This window comes from Poecilia reticulata, chromosome 2 (genome assembly GCF_904066995.2).
Source record: "Poecilia reticulata chromosome 2, P_reticulata-male-v2, whole genome shotgun sequence".
Lineage (NCBI taxonomy): Eukaryota > Metazoa > Chordata > Actinopteri > Cyprinodontiformes > Poeciliidae > Poecilia > Poecilia reticulata.
Window position 1 is genome coordinate 26507296 of NC_088831.1, and position 17533 is coordinate 26524828.

The following is a 17533-nucleotide window of genomic DNA, read 5'->3' on the forward strand; positions in this document are numbered from 1 at the left end:
AATTACGGCATATCTTTGGCCTTCAGGCCTTACATTACAATTATGGCTTAATTATGTGTTTTATAATTATACTATACATGTGCTTAATTCAAATGAAAGACAAAAGGGCATAATTTTAATTTGATTTCAGCATTCAAACCTCATTGTTATGTCCCTTCTTGACCTGGAGATATTTTCCTACTTTGCTTCACAAAAATGTACCAAGAATCTCTTGTCCAGTTTCAGGTAATCGCACAGATTCTGATGGGTTTAGGAAATGACCGTCCAGGCCATTCGAACATTTTCTCCTCGTGAAGTCATTCTTTTGTTGGCTTGGACATTACAACTGGACTCACTATGATGCAGAAAAATAGAATCCCTTTTTTTGTTGTTTTTTTTAGCAGACTCCTGAATGACTTGGCACAAAAACCACTGGTATGTTGTCCTGTTCATAACCCCCACTCGTCTGAAAAAAAATTTAAGTGCAGATATTAATGCTGCAAAAGTTATATTTCACTGTGGGTATAATGTTCTTTTGGTAATGTTCTGTGTTGATTAGTTTTTGTGTTGTGACATTTATACGATACCTCTATGTGTGCTAATTCTTTGGAGCACACTGCACCAATAATGTAAGGGTCAAGTATAAAAGCCTCTCCACTTGTCCAGCTCGCATGTTTCACCATGTTTGGGGTAAAAATGCACATCCCAGTGCAACAACTTCACATTTAAGTTATTGCAGCTCATTTTATTAACCGTTTTAGGGCTAGAATTATAAAAGTTCGCATGAGCTTATTTTTTTTTTACATTTTTGGAAGCTGCACAGCCATTATTTGGAGCATTTCAATAACCAATACATCAATACAATCCTTAAATCCAGGTCTTTCACAATTTATATGTTATTAATCCATAATAACTAAATAAAATGCTAAAACTGCAAAGAAAAATCCCAAAAACGTAATTCGGGCATAATGTTCCAATAATTGCAAATAAACAATTCCTAATCTATTACCAAATTGTCAATACAAAAAGCTGCACAGAGGCCTCTGAACCATAGAACTGTATTTTGATTTTTGCAGAAGAGTTTTCCACATACTGCCAAGTTATAACATCTATCCAAACCAGAATAGAAATGTGGTCATATAGACTTTGTATATTGGCGGACATTTACGACAATGTAGCTATTTGTGTCCGTTGTGCAGTTACTGTTCTCAATAAAGACTATAAAAAAAAAAAACTATACAGCACACGTGCTTGTTGACACCACTCCTCAAGGTGGGCAGGTACGCTGTATACGTGCACAATGTGTAGTACAGCATGTACCCGAAATAAATCAGACGGGAAATGAAGTCCTGTGAAAATATCCACGATATCTATGCGTCGATGTGAGAAGGAGATCCAACCAGAATGATTGCTAAAACCAATAGATGATATAGCGAATGGATATCCATCATATGGATGTGTTGGTCCTCCGTTTACTATAAATCTGTGAAGTCGTACTGCGGCCAGCAGCGCTTCTGGGACATGTGGATTGTCGGAAAAGTAAGTAAAATTCTTACGGTTTTATATGCAAAAAAAAATTCTCTACCTTACGTGGTTCGAATTCTACCGGCATTTGAACTCAGAACTCAGATCGCCGGCGATCCGGCCGTCCTTAATCAGCTTTGATAGCAAGCATGGCAGAAAATAATTCAGAGCCACTGCGACAGGAGCAGACCGCTGCAAGAGACTTCCATCCCTGAGAAGCAAAACGACAAAAACATCCACACAGATCCTCTGCACACTGTCCCTATTCCAAGCAGCCGTTTCCTTGTCGCAACGGCCCTGTGCAAAAGTTTTAGAGGATTTTAGCAAGGCTTGGATTTTTTTTATTTCATACGTTCGGCCTTCATGTATTGAAACCCGTCTGCAGGTGAATTGGATAAGAAAGGTTAAGGGTGGAAAATCTTTTAAACTATTTTTCACAGTCTCATTTTTGTGCAAGTTTTACAAGGTGTTTAGACTTTTTAGTAAACCAATTAATACAACACACACAAGTGTCTTTTTACATCAAGCACATAGATGGTCCCTGGAAACTGCAGTTCAATGCTGAAAGGCAAATAGAGTCACAAAAGATGGTCCAAAATCTAAAATAACAAGCCCTTGTTTCAAGTTCATTGTCTTTCAAAGAAAATGTTAAAGCCTTTGCTTCAATTAAATTAAATTATTTGGCCTAAAGTATGCCTAATGTTGCAGGTTTGTCAGATTTTTGAACAAAAGCTGACTTCATGTATGTTAAAATTGGACATCAACAGCTCGACAGATAACCCTGTTAGGTGCACAATGGTTGCTGACAGAGCTGCTAACTTTCACATAATTGACACAGGACACCATTTAGCTTTTTCACCTGCTGTCACAACATTCACTCTTCATATAAGCCGAACTGGCAAATGTCTTGGTGTGAAAAAAAAAAGACAGACAGCGCACAGACAGAAGAGACAAAGCAAGCAGCAGCATCAATCCGTCTGAAAACAGATTACAGCCTCGTTGTCGGGCTTTCTGAAACCTCCTCTTCATATTTGTGTTTTGACAGCATTTGATATGAGATGTAAGAAATCTACGACAAATCTAATTTAAAAAAAAAAAAATCATTGATGACTCCTTTAGAAAACCGCATCCTAACCAGCAAGGTTGGGAGGTTCAACACCAGCTGTTTGTTTCCTTGCCTTGGTCTCAGAAGAACCAGCCTTGACTACTGACCTGATAAAATAAATCTATTTTTTTTTCTAAATCTACTACATGAGTATTGTACAATATGTTTAGAAATTCTGCATCAATTTAAGACTGCATTCAATAAATGTAGTATTAGCTTATTATGGAAATGATTGATTTAGTACCATGAAGGTTGCAGGTTTCAGTAAATTTAAAACTTTCTTTTTTTAATTCCCTCAAAGCCTGAGAGATAACTAAAAATCTCTTCCACCGACTTTCATCTGAGTTGATTTATTGTTCCTACAACTCCAGTTGCTGCTGAAGATCTGCAAAAATAGCTGAATCTAAAGTGATAATTTCACCATTAGTCGTTTTGCTAAATTAGGAGTTCAATAAGCTTACTACTGCAGTCTGTAAAATATATTTTGTCTCAGTATGAGGTTTCACTTCAACAAAATTAATTCCCCTTTTATCTGGGAAAAAAAAACAACCTATGTTTCGTTCTGTCATCAGTTGATCTAATAAAGCCAACCTTTAGTTGACTTCGCTAAAACAAATTAAATTAATTTATTTTTCTGTGTGCCCTTTATTTCATCATCACTTTTTTGATTTTAGTGGTTTAAGCATTGGACTTGCAACCTGGTTTACCCTTTTATCTCGCCCAGTGGAGTTAGGCCCAGATCTCCAGCTGGATTAAGACAACGGCTGGATGGATGATTCGAGTATTAAGCAAAAACAAACTCAAACAACAAACAAACCCAAATCAAACAAATTAAATAAAAGAGAATAACAGAAATGCTACTAAAATATGATCCCAACTCAATTCAGAAGTGGAAAAAAAAACTTCTACGATACTTCAAGAACATTTACATAGTTGTCAAAATGCTAATATACTCAAATATCCTCACTCTGCCTCCTTAACCTTTGTGAATAAATTACATGCCTCCACATTTCAGTTTGATCTTTCGTACCTCCATAAACTTCAGATGTAGAGGCCAGCAGAAGTCTTGCACCCACTCGTTTTGCCAACCCTAGAAGACGAAGCAGCACAAAGAAAACACACAACTTGAAATGTAAAGTAACACTGCACTATATTAAATACAAAACAACACAATGTAGAAAATGTCATCCAACATCAGAATTCAGACAGCAAAATGTTTTGAGTTAGCTCGCTCATGTTAATGAAGCCTGAGTGTTGCGCTAAAGGAAGTTGTTGTCATAGAAGCCATTTCATCATTCAACTAAAGTCTTTTTTTATCTCAACCATGGCCTTTGGCATCATTTAGCCATGTATTCGTCCACTGAGTCATTACTGTCTCATGAAGCAAGGTGCACTTGTTTATTCAGCTTTCTAGGGAGGTTATTTAGGACTGCACTGTAAATGGTAGAGCTGTTGACCTGAATACTTCATCACGGTACACTGTGACCATTTTTGCCGAGGGAAAAAAAGAAAAAGATAAAATGCCTTACATAAAGTAAAATGATGTTTTTATGTACATATTTTCTCTTATTCGAAACAGTTCGTTTAAACAAGTTTTAGTCATTTTATTAAGTGATTTATGACATGAACAGTAATTATAGCTGGTGAAAGAAAGATTGTTCTGTGGTTTTGAATAATGATTTCAATAAGTAATGTTGATAACTTTGTCAGTTCTCTCTAGTTGTTCACAAAGAAACAAAGAGGGTTTCAGATGAAGGGGTGTGGTTTTACTAGAACAAGATCTTTGAGATGTTCCTCCTCCTCAATCAACATTGGTTGCTTGTAAGGCTTCATTGGTGTCACCTTTGGATTCTCTGACAGGTTGGTAAAGGTTTCATTTTTCCACACAGACCCATGCAAAGCCAACATACTCATGAATCATTGCAGCGATTTTTTTCAGGTTGCTTTCTTATTTTAATAGGAAATGTTTCTCAATTCACTGTCTGAATGAGCCAGAAGCAGTTTTACTTAAATAAAAAGTGTGACTCATAGCAATCTATATTCATGAAATACGAATAAATTCTCTGCTCTCATATTGACAAAAAGTTAAATGGCACAGCATGTGTCCGAAAGGCTCATTCGTTGCTTCTGGCTACATGATTCAGCCTTAAATCATCTGAAACATCCGCAGAGCTGCTCACACTCACTTTTCATCATCTAAATTTGAACAATAACAGATGCTACTGTAACAATCAACAGTGATTGTTGTAGATGACAGTCAATGATAGTGTTTGAGCAATGATTTGTTTTTTGTTTTTTTTCTAAATACTTTGATGCAGAGGTTTTCAAAATGAAATCTACTGATTAAAGGGCTTCAGCTATTTTGATTTCCTACACAAACACGCCCACTGCAATATTGATTTTAGTATAGCTTTTAAGCATTGCAGTGAGAAGTGAACATTTTCACTCAATATTTGTTGAACAGCCATGTGGATGGATTAACTATATCTACAGGAAAAACAAATAGCTGGTAAAAGAACATAAAGGATAAATAAAGACTGTCTGTATCAAATAAATATATAATTTGTTCTCAAAAGCATTAACAGGCCATACATTAACTGTACAACATTGAGGTTTTAGAGGACAAATTTTCAAGATATTGCAGGCTTTCAGCATCATAAAGAAAATGTTGGAGTGTTTAGAAACAAAAACTGCCCTTGAATAGCCTTGATTCACTTCCAAGTTGGGCGTGTTGCTTCACCAATCTGAAGTGTGGAACAACTCATCAGGTGCTATTAGGCCAAGCTGAATAATCACCTAGTGAAACATTTCAATGCCCTTGAAATTGCCCAAAATACAATAATTATAAGGCTGTTAAGAAACAATGCTAAAACATTCAGTAAAGTAGAAGTACATGTGAATCCACCAAGGCTAAAGCTCTCCACAGAAACTCACTTCCTCCTTATTCCATCACATTCAGAGTCCTGAACATCTGCGTCAGACTTGTTATCATTTTTCTTTGGAACATTGACTCTCAAAAAATAAACTAAACACGAATAAAAAATAGAAAAAAATTGTTAAGCCTGTTTTCCGTAATGTAATATAGGCGTGGTAAAAACACAGTTCAGTTTCAGGGGAGATTTTCAGAGATGAGTCAGAGTAGAAGTGTGATGAAGAGGAGAATGATGATAGCGGGGGGGGGAAGAGGCTGAGAAAACAAGATGGACTCGATTTACTGGCTGATAGTGGCTGATATTCACCTTGAGCAAAACATTGAACCAAATCTATTTAACAAACAGGTTTAATACACTTACGAACCTAATTGCTCTGCTTGGGGATAAACAAAGCAATATTTTGTTCTATTCTATTTGTACATGGAGCATTTTTAAAGTCAAATGTCATGACTTTTGTCAAGGCTAAAATATGTATAAAAGGGTAAAATAATATGTATTATCACACTAATATTTATGATATTTTTATCAATTCTGGAAAAAAAATTAACATTGAAAACTTATATGTGTAAATATATTAAGAAGAAATACTTGCAATTTCCATATATTGTCACAGGAAACTTGATTAATTGGTTCTCAGCTACTATCACCACCACTATACAGCAGGAGATTTAGCACTTTGCTGGCCTGGACCACACAGCTATTGTGTTGAAAGCATGCTAAAGCAGAAAATTGATATTAAATACATAAACAAAGAACGGAAGATGCATCTCAGCCTTTTCAAAGTGTTACATTGTTACATTTATGAAAGAACAATTACAATGAATCCCATTTTCTAGTGTTGAAAAGGAATTCAGTCTGAGAATACGACAAAATAACAATAATCCGACCCCAACAATCAGCAGTTTAGTTTTACTCCTCAAACATGAAAGTTTGCTGTAATATCTGAAGCAAACTTATGAATTTGATATTGTTTAAATATTGGGATTCTAAGCTATTTCAAAAGAGCTTTGACGTTTTCTTTTGCTAAAATGTTAAAAATCTAATTATGCAGCAAGTTGGAATACTTTCCTTTGTAATTTCCCATTTAAACAGTAAATCATGTAACCTTGCACTTTGCTGAAGAAAAGGTAAGAATTTGAAAAGAGCTTTCAATGAAGACTCAGACAAACATATTTTTCCAAGTAAAACTGTTGCTTATGTAATTCTCATGAGGAAAAGTCAGATTTGGTCAAAGTCAGAATCTGCCTGTTTGAAGGTTTGCAAAAATGTTAACTTCAAAATTAAAATGTAGAAATGCAAAAAAAAAAAAAAGTGACAGAAAAATCTTTAACTGTCCAAAATTATGATAAGCTTTAAAAACTGAAGTCAAACAAACAAGGTTACTCACCGAGCATGTTCAGAGTACCAATTGTGTTCGTCTTGAGTGTTTTGATGGGATTGTACATGTAGTTAGGAGGGGAGGCCGGAGACGCTAGGTGGTAGATCTGGTCCACTGCGAAAGATCAGGAGACACAGTGAATCATCTCACCTTTCACTAATAGAAACCTTATTTTTCTTTTTAAATAAAAACAGGAAAACAGTGCTTTGCATGGCAGTCATATTTTGAGGTCTGCATTTCAAATCAACAGCAAGGAGGAATTAGAATAACAGGAACATTTCTGAAATGCCTATTTAATAGAAGCCAAGGTAATGTTGAAAATATCTTTTATATCCAATGCTGAAGAAAAATCTAGCGACATCTTTACTTGCTCTTTTTTCTCAGTTTCATCATAGCTTTAACAAAGCCCAGGGCATACATTGAGTCCAAGCAGACGGAAAAAAATGAAGCTGCAGGTAAGAAAAGCAGAAGATTTTCTGGGTCTAAAAGCACGACTCCTAGGTGACGTCAACTAAATACAGTTTTTTCTCTCATCATTGTTCAGCCTAAAACTGACTGAGATCTGAACAGTAATGTTTATTCTTCAAGAAACTTTACATCAATGCTTTACCAGTTCACATGAATTAAAAATGACAACAAATAGAAACTACTGAGTGGCATAAATCAATATGTTCCACTTAAACTAACCTTTTAAATTACAGTTTAATAACTTTTGTCTCTTGTGATAAAGATACAATCACAGCATGATCATAGTTCACATAATTTCTGAAAAGTTATATAAACTACATTTTGTCAAAATTAAAAACTTGTGAAAAATCAACAACTAAGAAAGAAAACAGTAACAGAAAACAACAGTAAAATGTTCTTTGCTTTTTTATTTCCTGAAAATGTTTGGCCAACATTTAGATAAATGATACTGAATTTAATTAACTATGTGCATTAGCCTTTTTTTTTAAAGAGAGGGGTTGATGACAATTGCAAAGAATAAAAATAAATAAATAAATAAAAACAATCACCCAGAAGAATTGGTAGCTTTGCTAAAGGTCATGAACAGAAAGGAAAGTTTCATAACAAACGAAACAGCCTCTTCATTTAGTTTTTCTCCCTCATTTCATCTGTTCTCTAATGAAAGTTTCTGATTTGACATTTTAAAATAATTCCCAGTCATTTCTCCACTGCTAGTCCCTGCATAAGTTTTACGCCAAAAGCACACAAGGGAACTATTATAGGAACAGCAGGAAACTTGTTTGATATATTAGATTTTTTTTTCTCAACTGCGAGTAAATTTAACTTAAATCAGCTGAGATATTTTATTCATCATGACTGACAGTTTCCACATAAAAACGCTGCATCATTTATACTGTATGCATTGAATTATTCAAACAGGGGTAGGCCGAGGTCTTCTCATCATAAACATGAGTGAATCCTGGGAGACATTTCAAGGTGCACAACCCATCTGAGCCAAAAAAAAAAAAAAAACACCAACTATTTATCATAGCAAACCTTCACCCAGTTGGCTGTGTTGTACGTCCTTTTAGTTCTTACTGACACTGACGATTACACAGCAGTCAAAAAAACAAAGCTGTTTTCAAAAACAACAGCTGATTTATTCGGAGATATTTCTGAACTCAGGCAATTTGCAGAGCGGACTTGAAAAGTACAATCTGCTTCACTCAGTTTGGAAACTGATTGGGTTGTGATGTGATGTAAACAACAGACTTAAATGTAGCTGTATCTGTAAGCTACATTTATTTATTTTACTAAACAGTTTGTGGCCTTTTGAAATTTCGCTTTATTACCCTGTAAAGGTTTTCTGCCTGGCCAAGTGACACTGCAGCTATAAAGTAAGAATGTTTTGATATCAGATGCAACATTTCTGTGTTTCACAAAATTCAACATCTCTCTTTTCTCTCTTATATTTTTTACAGAACAATGATCAGACACGGTTAACATCCACATTATTTAGATAAATATTGTAATTCCATATTGAACTTTGAAGTGTAGATAATACATTTCAATGTAGTTGAGGTTCGGCTGATCTAGAGACTTTTAATGTGAGTTTGCTTTATTCATTCCATGACTACTTCTTTTTTCCTGCGTATTTTGGATAAATCTCCTAAGAAACACCAAATTGTGTCCAAATATCTTCAATATGAGTCCAACTTTCTCCCTTAAAAGAAAGAAAATCTGTTTGGATGCTAAAGAACAACTGGGAGTCCATAAAGGCTCAAGCTTGCCAGGAAATGGAGGCTGCAGAAATCCCACTGTCACTTTCTGCAGTGAAGTGAGTTTTATTTAGACATGGAAGCAAAGGCTGCAGATCAAGAGAGAGAGAGAGAAAAAAAAACATGCTCCTACACTGAATACTTTCATGAAAAGGTACAAAGAACATGCATCTGTTGGTAAAACTTGCTCAAAAATTGACATAAGAGATCAAATGAATGCAACAATTCTAATCTCGTGTCAATTTGCACATTAAGACGGCTTCTATGGAGCATTTTGACAAAACAGAGAGCTATTTACTATGAAAGGAGGGTCACTGATGAATAATAATGGTGACTATTTTCATAACAGAAGGAAAATTACCCATGAATCAGTAGAGAAATTATACAAGGTTTTGAGGGTTTCAAATTAAATGTTTTCATCAAGAAAAAAAACACATTAGGTGCACAAAATTACAGTAATCAGACAACGCTATGTAATTAAACGTCAATGAATAGTACATCTTGCCATTAGATTCAATTGCTGTCTTTCACTGTTTAGAGATTTTTTTCTTCTCTCTTCATAAAGTTTATAAAGGTTGAGTATTTGGCTTCATGATCTAACGTCAAAGGAAGGAACTGAGCAAAAAGTAGAGTGAAGTCAAATACATCATGACATGCCTGCGTTTTCTCACCCTCTATATAAAGCGGCTCCACCACATCATGATTGATGAGCTCAAAATTTTCGTGACCGATCCAGTGCTCCACGTTTCGTTTTCTCCCTGTGAAGAAGTTGTCGACCACGGTCACCTCGTGGCCATCCATCATCAGCTTGTCAGTCAGATGGGAACCCACGAACCCAGCCCCTCCTGTGATCTAGAGCAGGAATAACCAGACAGATATGTCTCTTAATATCAGCCAGTTCAATTAGAAAACACTAAAACGCAACCTGCATTAAACAATAAAAAAAAAAAACATACATGAAATTTCAGATCAATAATTTTATGAAAACATAAAACAGCTGCAGAATTTTACTTTCAACAATTTGGAAGCTAAGATCTTTTTTGTTTTAAAAGAATGTATCAAAATAAAGTAAACCATTAGTCCCAAAGAAATGTTTATTGTTCAATTTTTCTACCATCCTGGATAAATCACTTCCGTCTGTCTAAACAATGACACATGATTTGGTATTTTCCTATTGTATTTTAGAATATGCATTTGCATAAAAATACATGTACAGGTGACTAACCCTGGACTGAAAGACATATTATGCTTCTGAATGTTAGAGATTTCAATAGTGTGCACACAGCGTGTTGTACAATACCTATTAAAGCCACTGGACCAGTCAAAGTTGTCCAAAGAAACAACGGTGCTCAAAGATTTTTTTAATCTGTGCATTGCTTTTACTGCTTTTACTATTATTTTGAAAACTACTTTTCATTTTCTGTCCACAACCTCCCCCCTTTCTTTGGCGTACAGTTTCCATGGTAACCAATATAAACCTGGTGGTTCAGAAGAGTTTTGCAAAATACAAGTTTTGCTTTTAATGAATGGCTCCATATGTCCTTTACCTGTTTGCTATAGTATTTCCCAACATGGAAATAGAATAACTTGACAGTTTTTCTGCATATTTTTAGTAATACATGAGAAATACTCTCCTCTGAAAAGAAACAGGCATTTTGATTTTTCATATTCTAGTTAGGCAGACTATTTGATCATTAGCAGAAAGCCTAAAACTGCATGTGGTGAACAGGAGAAAATATCAGTTTCCCTTCGACTCAAAACCTTTCTGACTGAAACCACTTGAAAGATTCAACCTTTGAAAGGCAGCCTGTGTCAAGGTCAGAAAAACAGGACATGTTGCAAACATTCACATTCCCTACTGAAAGCACATGCAGGATGTTTGATGCAGGATGTGTCCTTAATGTCTTCATTTTGTCCAAATATAAAAATGACCTTGTGGCCCTGTTCTACACAGCATCAGCTGGTTGAGCTCAGAGATATTATCCAGAAGGATAAAATCTACAGGCTAATAAAAACTGGCCATATTTTGAGTCCTTTGAACACTTTTACACATTTTACATTTACATTTGATCAGTATTTCCTGTTTGTTTCTGTCTATTGATGTCCAAACATATTATCTTGGCTATTAAAGTCTCACACCCCCAAACTATGTTGTTTAAACGTACAAGATGTTTTTTTTTTATTCTGAAGAAGGTTTATGCTGTACTTTTTACTTTTTCACCAAAATGTCAACCTTTTTCCTCCTTTGCTACTTGAAAAAAGGACACTGGATGAGGCTTGTCGTCTTAGGTAAAAAGGTCTAAAATGTGCAGCATCAGTGCCATGTGAGGCTTTTCAAAAGTTAGGCCAAAAAGATTACAGAAATAAACAACCTTGTCGTAAACTAGAAGTCTAATAGGAACGATATAAGTCCTTCAATTTCATTTGTTTTTCATATTTTATTGTTTCTTCATTTTCTAAAAACATAAAAATTTGTCTGTTGGTTCTAATAAAAAAAAAAAAACTTTTTTCCCCGTTCTTTAAAAATCCATTAAATTATTATTTCATCTTCCACAAAAAACAAAGATTTAATTCAACATACATTAAAATAATAATAATAATAAAAAACATTGATGTCACACCGTTCTAAACCTCACGACAAACAAAGTTAAATGGATATCTATTAAATAGCGAGGACAGTTGAGGTGGGTAAATTAGACCACCTCAACTGTCAGAAAGCCTAAAACTGCATGTGGTGAGCTTTGCCAAACTCACGAGAAAAGTTATTTATTTACACTAAATTTGTAATTTTGTTAGTCACCATACCATAGTAGTGATAATCGTAAAAATTATGAATATTTTTGGGAAATTTTGAACTTGTAAGAAAAAATTCTGAGTTAGAACCACAATAACAGATGGCAGTTTCTTCCACAGAGGCTTTAAATGGGGTTAAAAACTACAAAACTGTTACAAGATGCTTTATAGATCTGCCTCAGAATGGCTCTAGGCCAAAACAGATCTTCTTTAATGAACTAGTCAGCCTTAGCTTTACTATCTCCAACAGGCAAAGTGAGTATTGTTACAAAACAATCTTCTGATGGAAAAACCTGCATTCGGGTGGACATCAGTTTAAGGTCTATTTGTACGGTCACTGCGTTCTGTGAGTCTGACAAAATGTTTTATGTGTGAATCTCCCCTCTGGTGATTTTTAGAGACATGCTGCAATGAATATCTTGATTAGGGCTGACCAAGTAACACATAGATCTCACTTTATATGAGGCATAAGCCTCAAGTGTTGCAGCCACATTAACAGACTGACTTGCACAGCTGCGGCACTTTAATGTGACCTCTGCCTGACTGCTCAGAGGACCAGTCTGCACTTTCTTCCTGCCATGCTCTGACATGTCAGTGGAGTTTCACAGAAGACTAAGAGCTGTTTATTAGTTTATAGACTGTATGGGACACTTGAGTTTTTTTCATGATATACATCACTACCAGGCTGAGGGCTAACCTCTGAGCCAGCTGTAATGGGGTGATTAACTCATTTAGGTGCCCTGCCATGACCCTTCAAAGCATGTTAACCACAATGTAATATGTTAAATTTCACATTTATGTCATTTCAAAGACTGGGAGCGACCCAAATGTTTGGGACTGTTTTTAAGTGTGAAATTTAACTTTTGCATTTGTTCCAATAGTAACACAAACACATTTGCAAAAAGAATGCAATTATTTTGCAACAAAACATTTTGTGTTCATGTTTCAAATTAATTTTGAAACATAATGTTGGTGAACTTTTTGATAATTGTATGACTTCCCATGACTAGGTACCAGATAATGGGTTTTCTATATAGTTATGAATATATATTAACATATTAGTATATATTAATATACACATATATTTCCGCCTCAACAATGAAATTTAATTGAAAAATGTCACATCTGCTGTTCACTTCTTTACCTTCAACGCGTGTTATACGGCTTAAATAATTGACACCAAATGTATTTCTGCAAAAAGAGCATGAGTGAACAGTACTAACTAAAACTTTGTAACATATTGTGCAGGTCTACTGCTGACAAAATATGCGCTACAATCAAACTTCTATTTGAAAGGAAACATCCAGTAGACGTGTGATGGCGAGAGACAGAAGCAGCATTCAGCTTTCCAAACATCGATGCATTGCATGTCATGGCACCTCAGGAAGCACAGATTAATTGCCTAAATTCTTATGTTTGGAGTTAAAATGTGAGCAGGATAAAAGTGGGACTGTGCTTAAGGTTTGTTGGAGTTTGCCAATAACAATCTAGAGATGCGTCCTCAATAAAAGCAAAAAAAGAAAGCATTTGAAAGTGAAATAGCACATTTGTAATTGATGTTTTTTTTTCCACTCACCAAAATTCTTTTTCGATCTTTTTCTGAGAGAAATTTCACCGGTGGATATTTCTGTGAAAAGCTAGAAGAAAAGACCAGGTTTTTAATTACACAACATCTAAAGAAACCCAAAGCGAGAACAAGAAAGCAGAGTAAAATAACAACATAATTACAATTCAAAGGGGTGTTCAGAAAAAAAATTTATAGATTAAAGAGATAAATGAAGAAAAGCAGAGGTTATTTTTTCCCTTCTCCTCCTTTGTACTTAAGAGTCAAGCACATATCAACAGGGAGCTTCTGAATACAACGCCAATTATTTTTAATCCACATTCTCTTCTTTCATTTACATTCACCGCAAAGATGCAGCGAATGTAAATCGAGACGCTAAGGAAACACAGATACGCGTGTGCCTTATTGTGACAAAATAAACAAGGCAGTGAAAAACAATAATTAGAAAAAAACAACAATAATGATCTATGTATCCACCTCATCTGCATTCATGGCAAACATGCTTTGGGAACCTGTAAAAGCGCAAGAGCTGATCAGCAGCAGCTGCACGACTACAGCAAAGCAGCACCTTCAATCTTTGCTAAGCTTGTGCCCACAGAGCCACAAAACCAAGCTTCATACATCGCACATACTGTTTCAAAGGGTCACCTCGTTTTGTGATGCGCTGCACAGAGCCGGGACGAAGGCTTTACTATGTAAAGAATTGCTTCTGCATTCCTAATAACGCAGGCGTCATTAAAATTCAAGACATCAAAGATTAACAGATATCTTTTTTTTTTATCACAAGCAAAGGATGACCTCTGATTCAAGTCGGTTTCAGTCGATCGTTTCTGTCACTGCTCCCTGTCAACGTCATTCTGAGCCACGCGCAAGGTTAAGAAAACATTGTCTGTCATTAATTAAACTGAAGCGGATTTGCTGAAAAGCTCTGAATACGACGAGCTGCGATTAAATGGAGATCCACACCTCTGTTCCAGGTCACGAATCTTCTCTCTCAAAGGAGCCACAGCCTAAAGAAAGTTGGAAAGTAAGAAATGCATCAGTTCTCTTCAGCGCATAACACAAATTACACTGATTCCATTGTGTGTGAAAGTTACCACAACAGGATGCTAATGCAGGTTTGTGAACAGAGTCCCCAGTTTTTATGTTAATTTGCTCCTTTGACTGGGAGAATGTGATCAGACAGGCTATTGTTGGATACATCTGTGCTACTTCTGCATGATTTGTCCTCAGAATTCAAACAGCATTTCAGCTCTTTGTTCAATCACACCGAACAAGTCAGTTATGGATTAGCTTTGATTTGTGCTCAGAAAATGGCAAAACCAATACATTTTATTTTCACAAATACAAAAATACTGTCAGCCTTACTTGAGAAAGTCAAGAAGTGAATGTAAGATAAACAGAATTACATCAGAACTGGTAGCAGTGAAAAAGCAGGGAACTATATGAATTATTATCCAAGTTCTCATATTTGTAATAAATGAATATGGAGGTACAAAAATGGGAACAGCAGTACTTTAATGATTACTCAGCTCAAGCTTGATTAGTCTAGGTTAATTTAAAAAAACAACTAAAAACTTAAGTATTATCTTAATTTAGAGCAGACATGAATCTACAAGGTAACTGTGACTAGTTTTTTTGTCAAAGTATTCTCACAATGCCTCTGACTTATCCACATCTTCACTGTCACTTTTTTTTCATACCAACTAAACTAAATGGTGTCAAACAAGAATTTTTAATTGGTCAGGCTTTTTCAAGGTTTTTTTTAACCAAAATATTTGATCAAATGGGAGAGAATGGGCTAGAATTTTTTCTAAAATTCAAGTCAGACAAATGGCAAAAGTTACCTTTAAGTGCCTTTAGCATCCAGAGTAAAATTACTATCTGCTGTATTCTATCTGGCATTTCACAATATGTTAAAACAAAAATAGATAATCAAGTTTCTGAAATTTTTTTTCAATAATTTAACTTTAGTAAAAATATTTTCAACCTGTGAATTGATGCCGTCTGGAACTGGCAGACATCTTCATTGCCGTTTAATTTAAATGCTCAAACAAGTAAAGTCTGTGTGCAGACATATCTCTTGCAATTACGGAGGTGTTGAGTCATCATCGGTTTGTGTGTTTGTACTTCTAAATAAAGCCAAAGCTGCATTACATACATCACAGGCAGATATGAAATATTATTTCAAAGGCAAGCCAACTCTTTAAAGTTCTAAGGTCAGCGTGATAAAGTAATTATTTCTGTTGAAAGATGATGCGAGAGTCATGTTTTAGCAGGTCAGAAGTAAAACTGTGCTCACCGCAGTGCGAAAAACCGTCGGAGAATCTTGGGCAACGGTTTCAATCAAAACTTCAAAGAATTGCTAATAAATTACTAATCAATCCAAGGGATACATCTAAAATCCCAGACTGAAAATTGATATTCTGGCTTACAGAGGGCCAGTGTTCACTGCGATTACCATCAACGACTGGCTGGCTGATTTTATTGCATCACTTCATGTCACTCTCAACTCCTCTGAGCAGTTGCAGCTGGCTTTTTGAGAGTTATAGTGTATCTGCGTCATCCAGTCATCAGCATTTTACTGACATTCTGGTTTCTGTTTACCTGCAATAAACTTGTGCACAATTTTAAATACAAACTCACTCTAATGAAAGCGTCAAATTGTTAGTGTTTTGTTCCTGCAAAATTCAAAGTAATAATTTGTGTCTTAATAAATAAAGCATACAACAAAAAGCCCGGATGCTACAGACATGTGGAGGGTTATTCCAGGGTTTTGCATCCTGCGGCTCCTTCAGCAAAATAAAGAACTAGCTGATGTTTTTAAAAGTAGATGTGATAACAAATGTGTTTTTGTTTTGTTTTTTACTTAATTAAACTTCACAACAGAACAACACTAAAAAAAAACACTAAAAGCTTGTTTTTAGATCTATTTTTCCTGTCATTAGGTTTTAGCCGCACCACGCAGTAGAAATGAGGCTTATGTGTTTTCTACATCTTTTTCTACAAATAAAGATCCAATAAAAGAAAACGTATCCGTTGTTTTTGCAAACGTTTCGCTTGTCTTCTAATGTTTGTCTCCTAAAGGGCATGTGACATTACTGGCTGTAAATGGGTTTTATTTAGACCGACTCAGGATAAAAATGAAAGCAGAAAGTTTAACCTTTAAGTGCTGTGTGTGAGGTCACAACAACGCAGCCTGCGAAAGGATAAAAATGCTCTTCAGCCACAGATGTGAGCCCGTGGCTTCGCTCAGAGCAAAGTGACTGCTGCAGCGCTACGGCGGACGACATTAATTTAGCTGATAAAAACAAGCCTGTGCTGCATCCACTCCAGATGTAGCCGAGGCTTTTTGACGATGTCGGCCACAATATTCGCCAACAGGCTTGGCTCTGTGGGATTTTAGATTTCTTCTTCAAATTCCAGGCAAAATGTAGGCCGCTTCGTTTGTGTTTTAAAAAACAAAATAGAAAGCATGAAAAGAAGAAAACTTTTTCCTCACAAATCAAATACTTTCTGAGCAACTTGCTTTGTTGTTGTAGCACTGCAGCTTTTTACCTTTCTTCTAAGACGTTTTTTAAACTATTACTTTACATCAAAGAACAAATAGCAAAGATTTTGCCAAACTTACTTCATCGATTTTCTGCTCAATCTTCACATCTCCATTTTCTTGTATTGACCTATTCCACAAAAAAATGACAAGGCAAAAAGATAAGGAAAGAAAATATTGAGACATGAGCAAGTTTTTCCTACTAGAGATAAGAACAATATCCATCATCCCAAGCCCATTTTGTCACAGTGGAGGCTTTTACGTAATACATACGGCAGAAAATCTATAGTGACTTTAAATTCTTTCTCCCTATTATTCTGTTACCAACAATGATAATACAGGAAGTTCCCGTCAAAAAGCCTGTCATGTGTTTTAAGGGACAGCCAATGTTCAGAAACTGGGAAATTAGATTTTAAAATCAGCATGTATTGTAATCTAACATTTAGCCGGAATGGCAAAGGAAGACCGAGTTCAGTTGCTTG

General features: G+C 35.5%; 1 protein-coding gene across 1 annotated transcript in view; it reads right to left on the minus strand.

Annotated features, from left to right (window-relative positions):
- uxs1 (UDP-glucuronate decarboxylase 1) overlaps window positions 1–17533 on the minus strand; it is a 35813-nt gene that overhangs the window by 13390 nt on the left and 4890 nt on the right. Inside the window, exons 3-9 of the mRNA XM_081602929.1 lie at window positions 17133–17181; window positions 14468–14511; window positions 13514–13574; window positions 9816–9996; window positions 6929–7033; window positions 3576–3698; window positions 3316–3355 (exon numbers count right to left, since the gene is read on the minus strand). Of these exons, the coding sequence (XP_081459055.1) occupies window positions 3316–3355; window positions 3576–3698; window positions 6929–7033; window positions 9816–9996; window positions 13514–13574; window positions 14468–14511; window positions 17133–17181 (603 nt within the window). The remainder of the gene's footprint in view (window positions 1–3315; window positions 3356–3575; window positions 3699–6928; window positions 7034–9815; window positions 9997–13513; window positions 13575–14467; window positions 14512–17132; window positions 17182–17533) is intronic.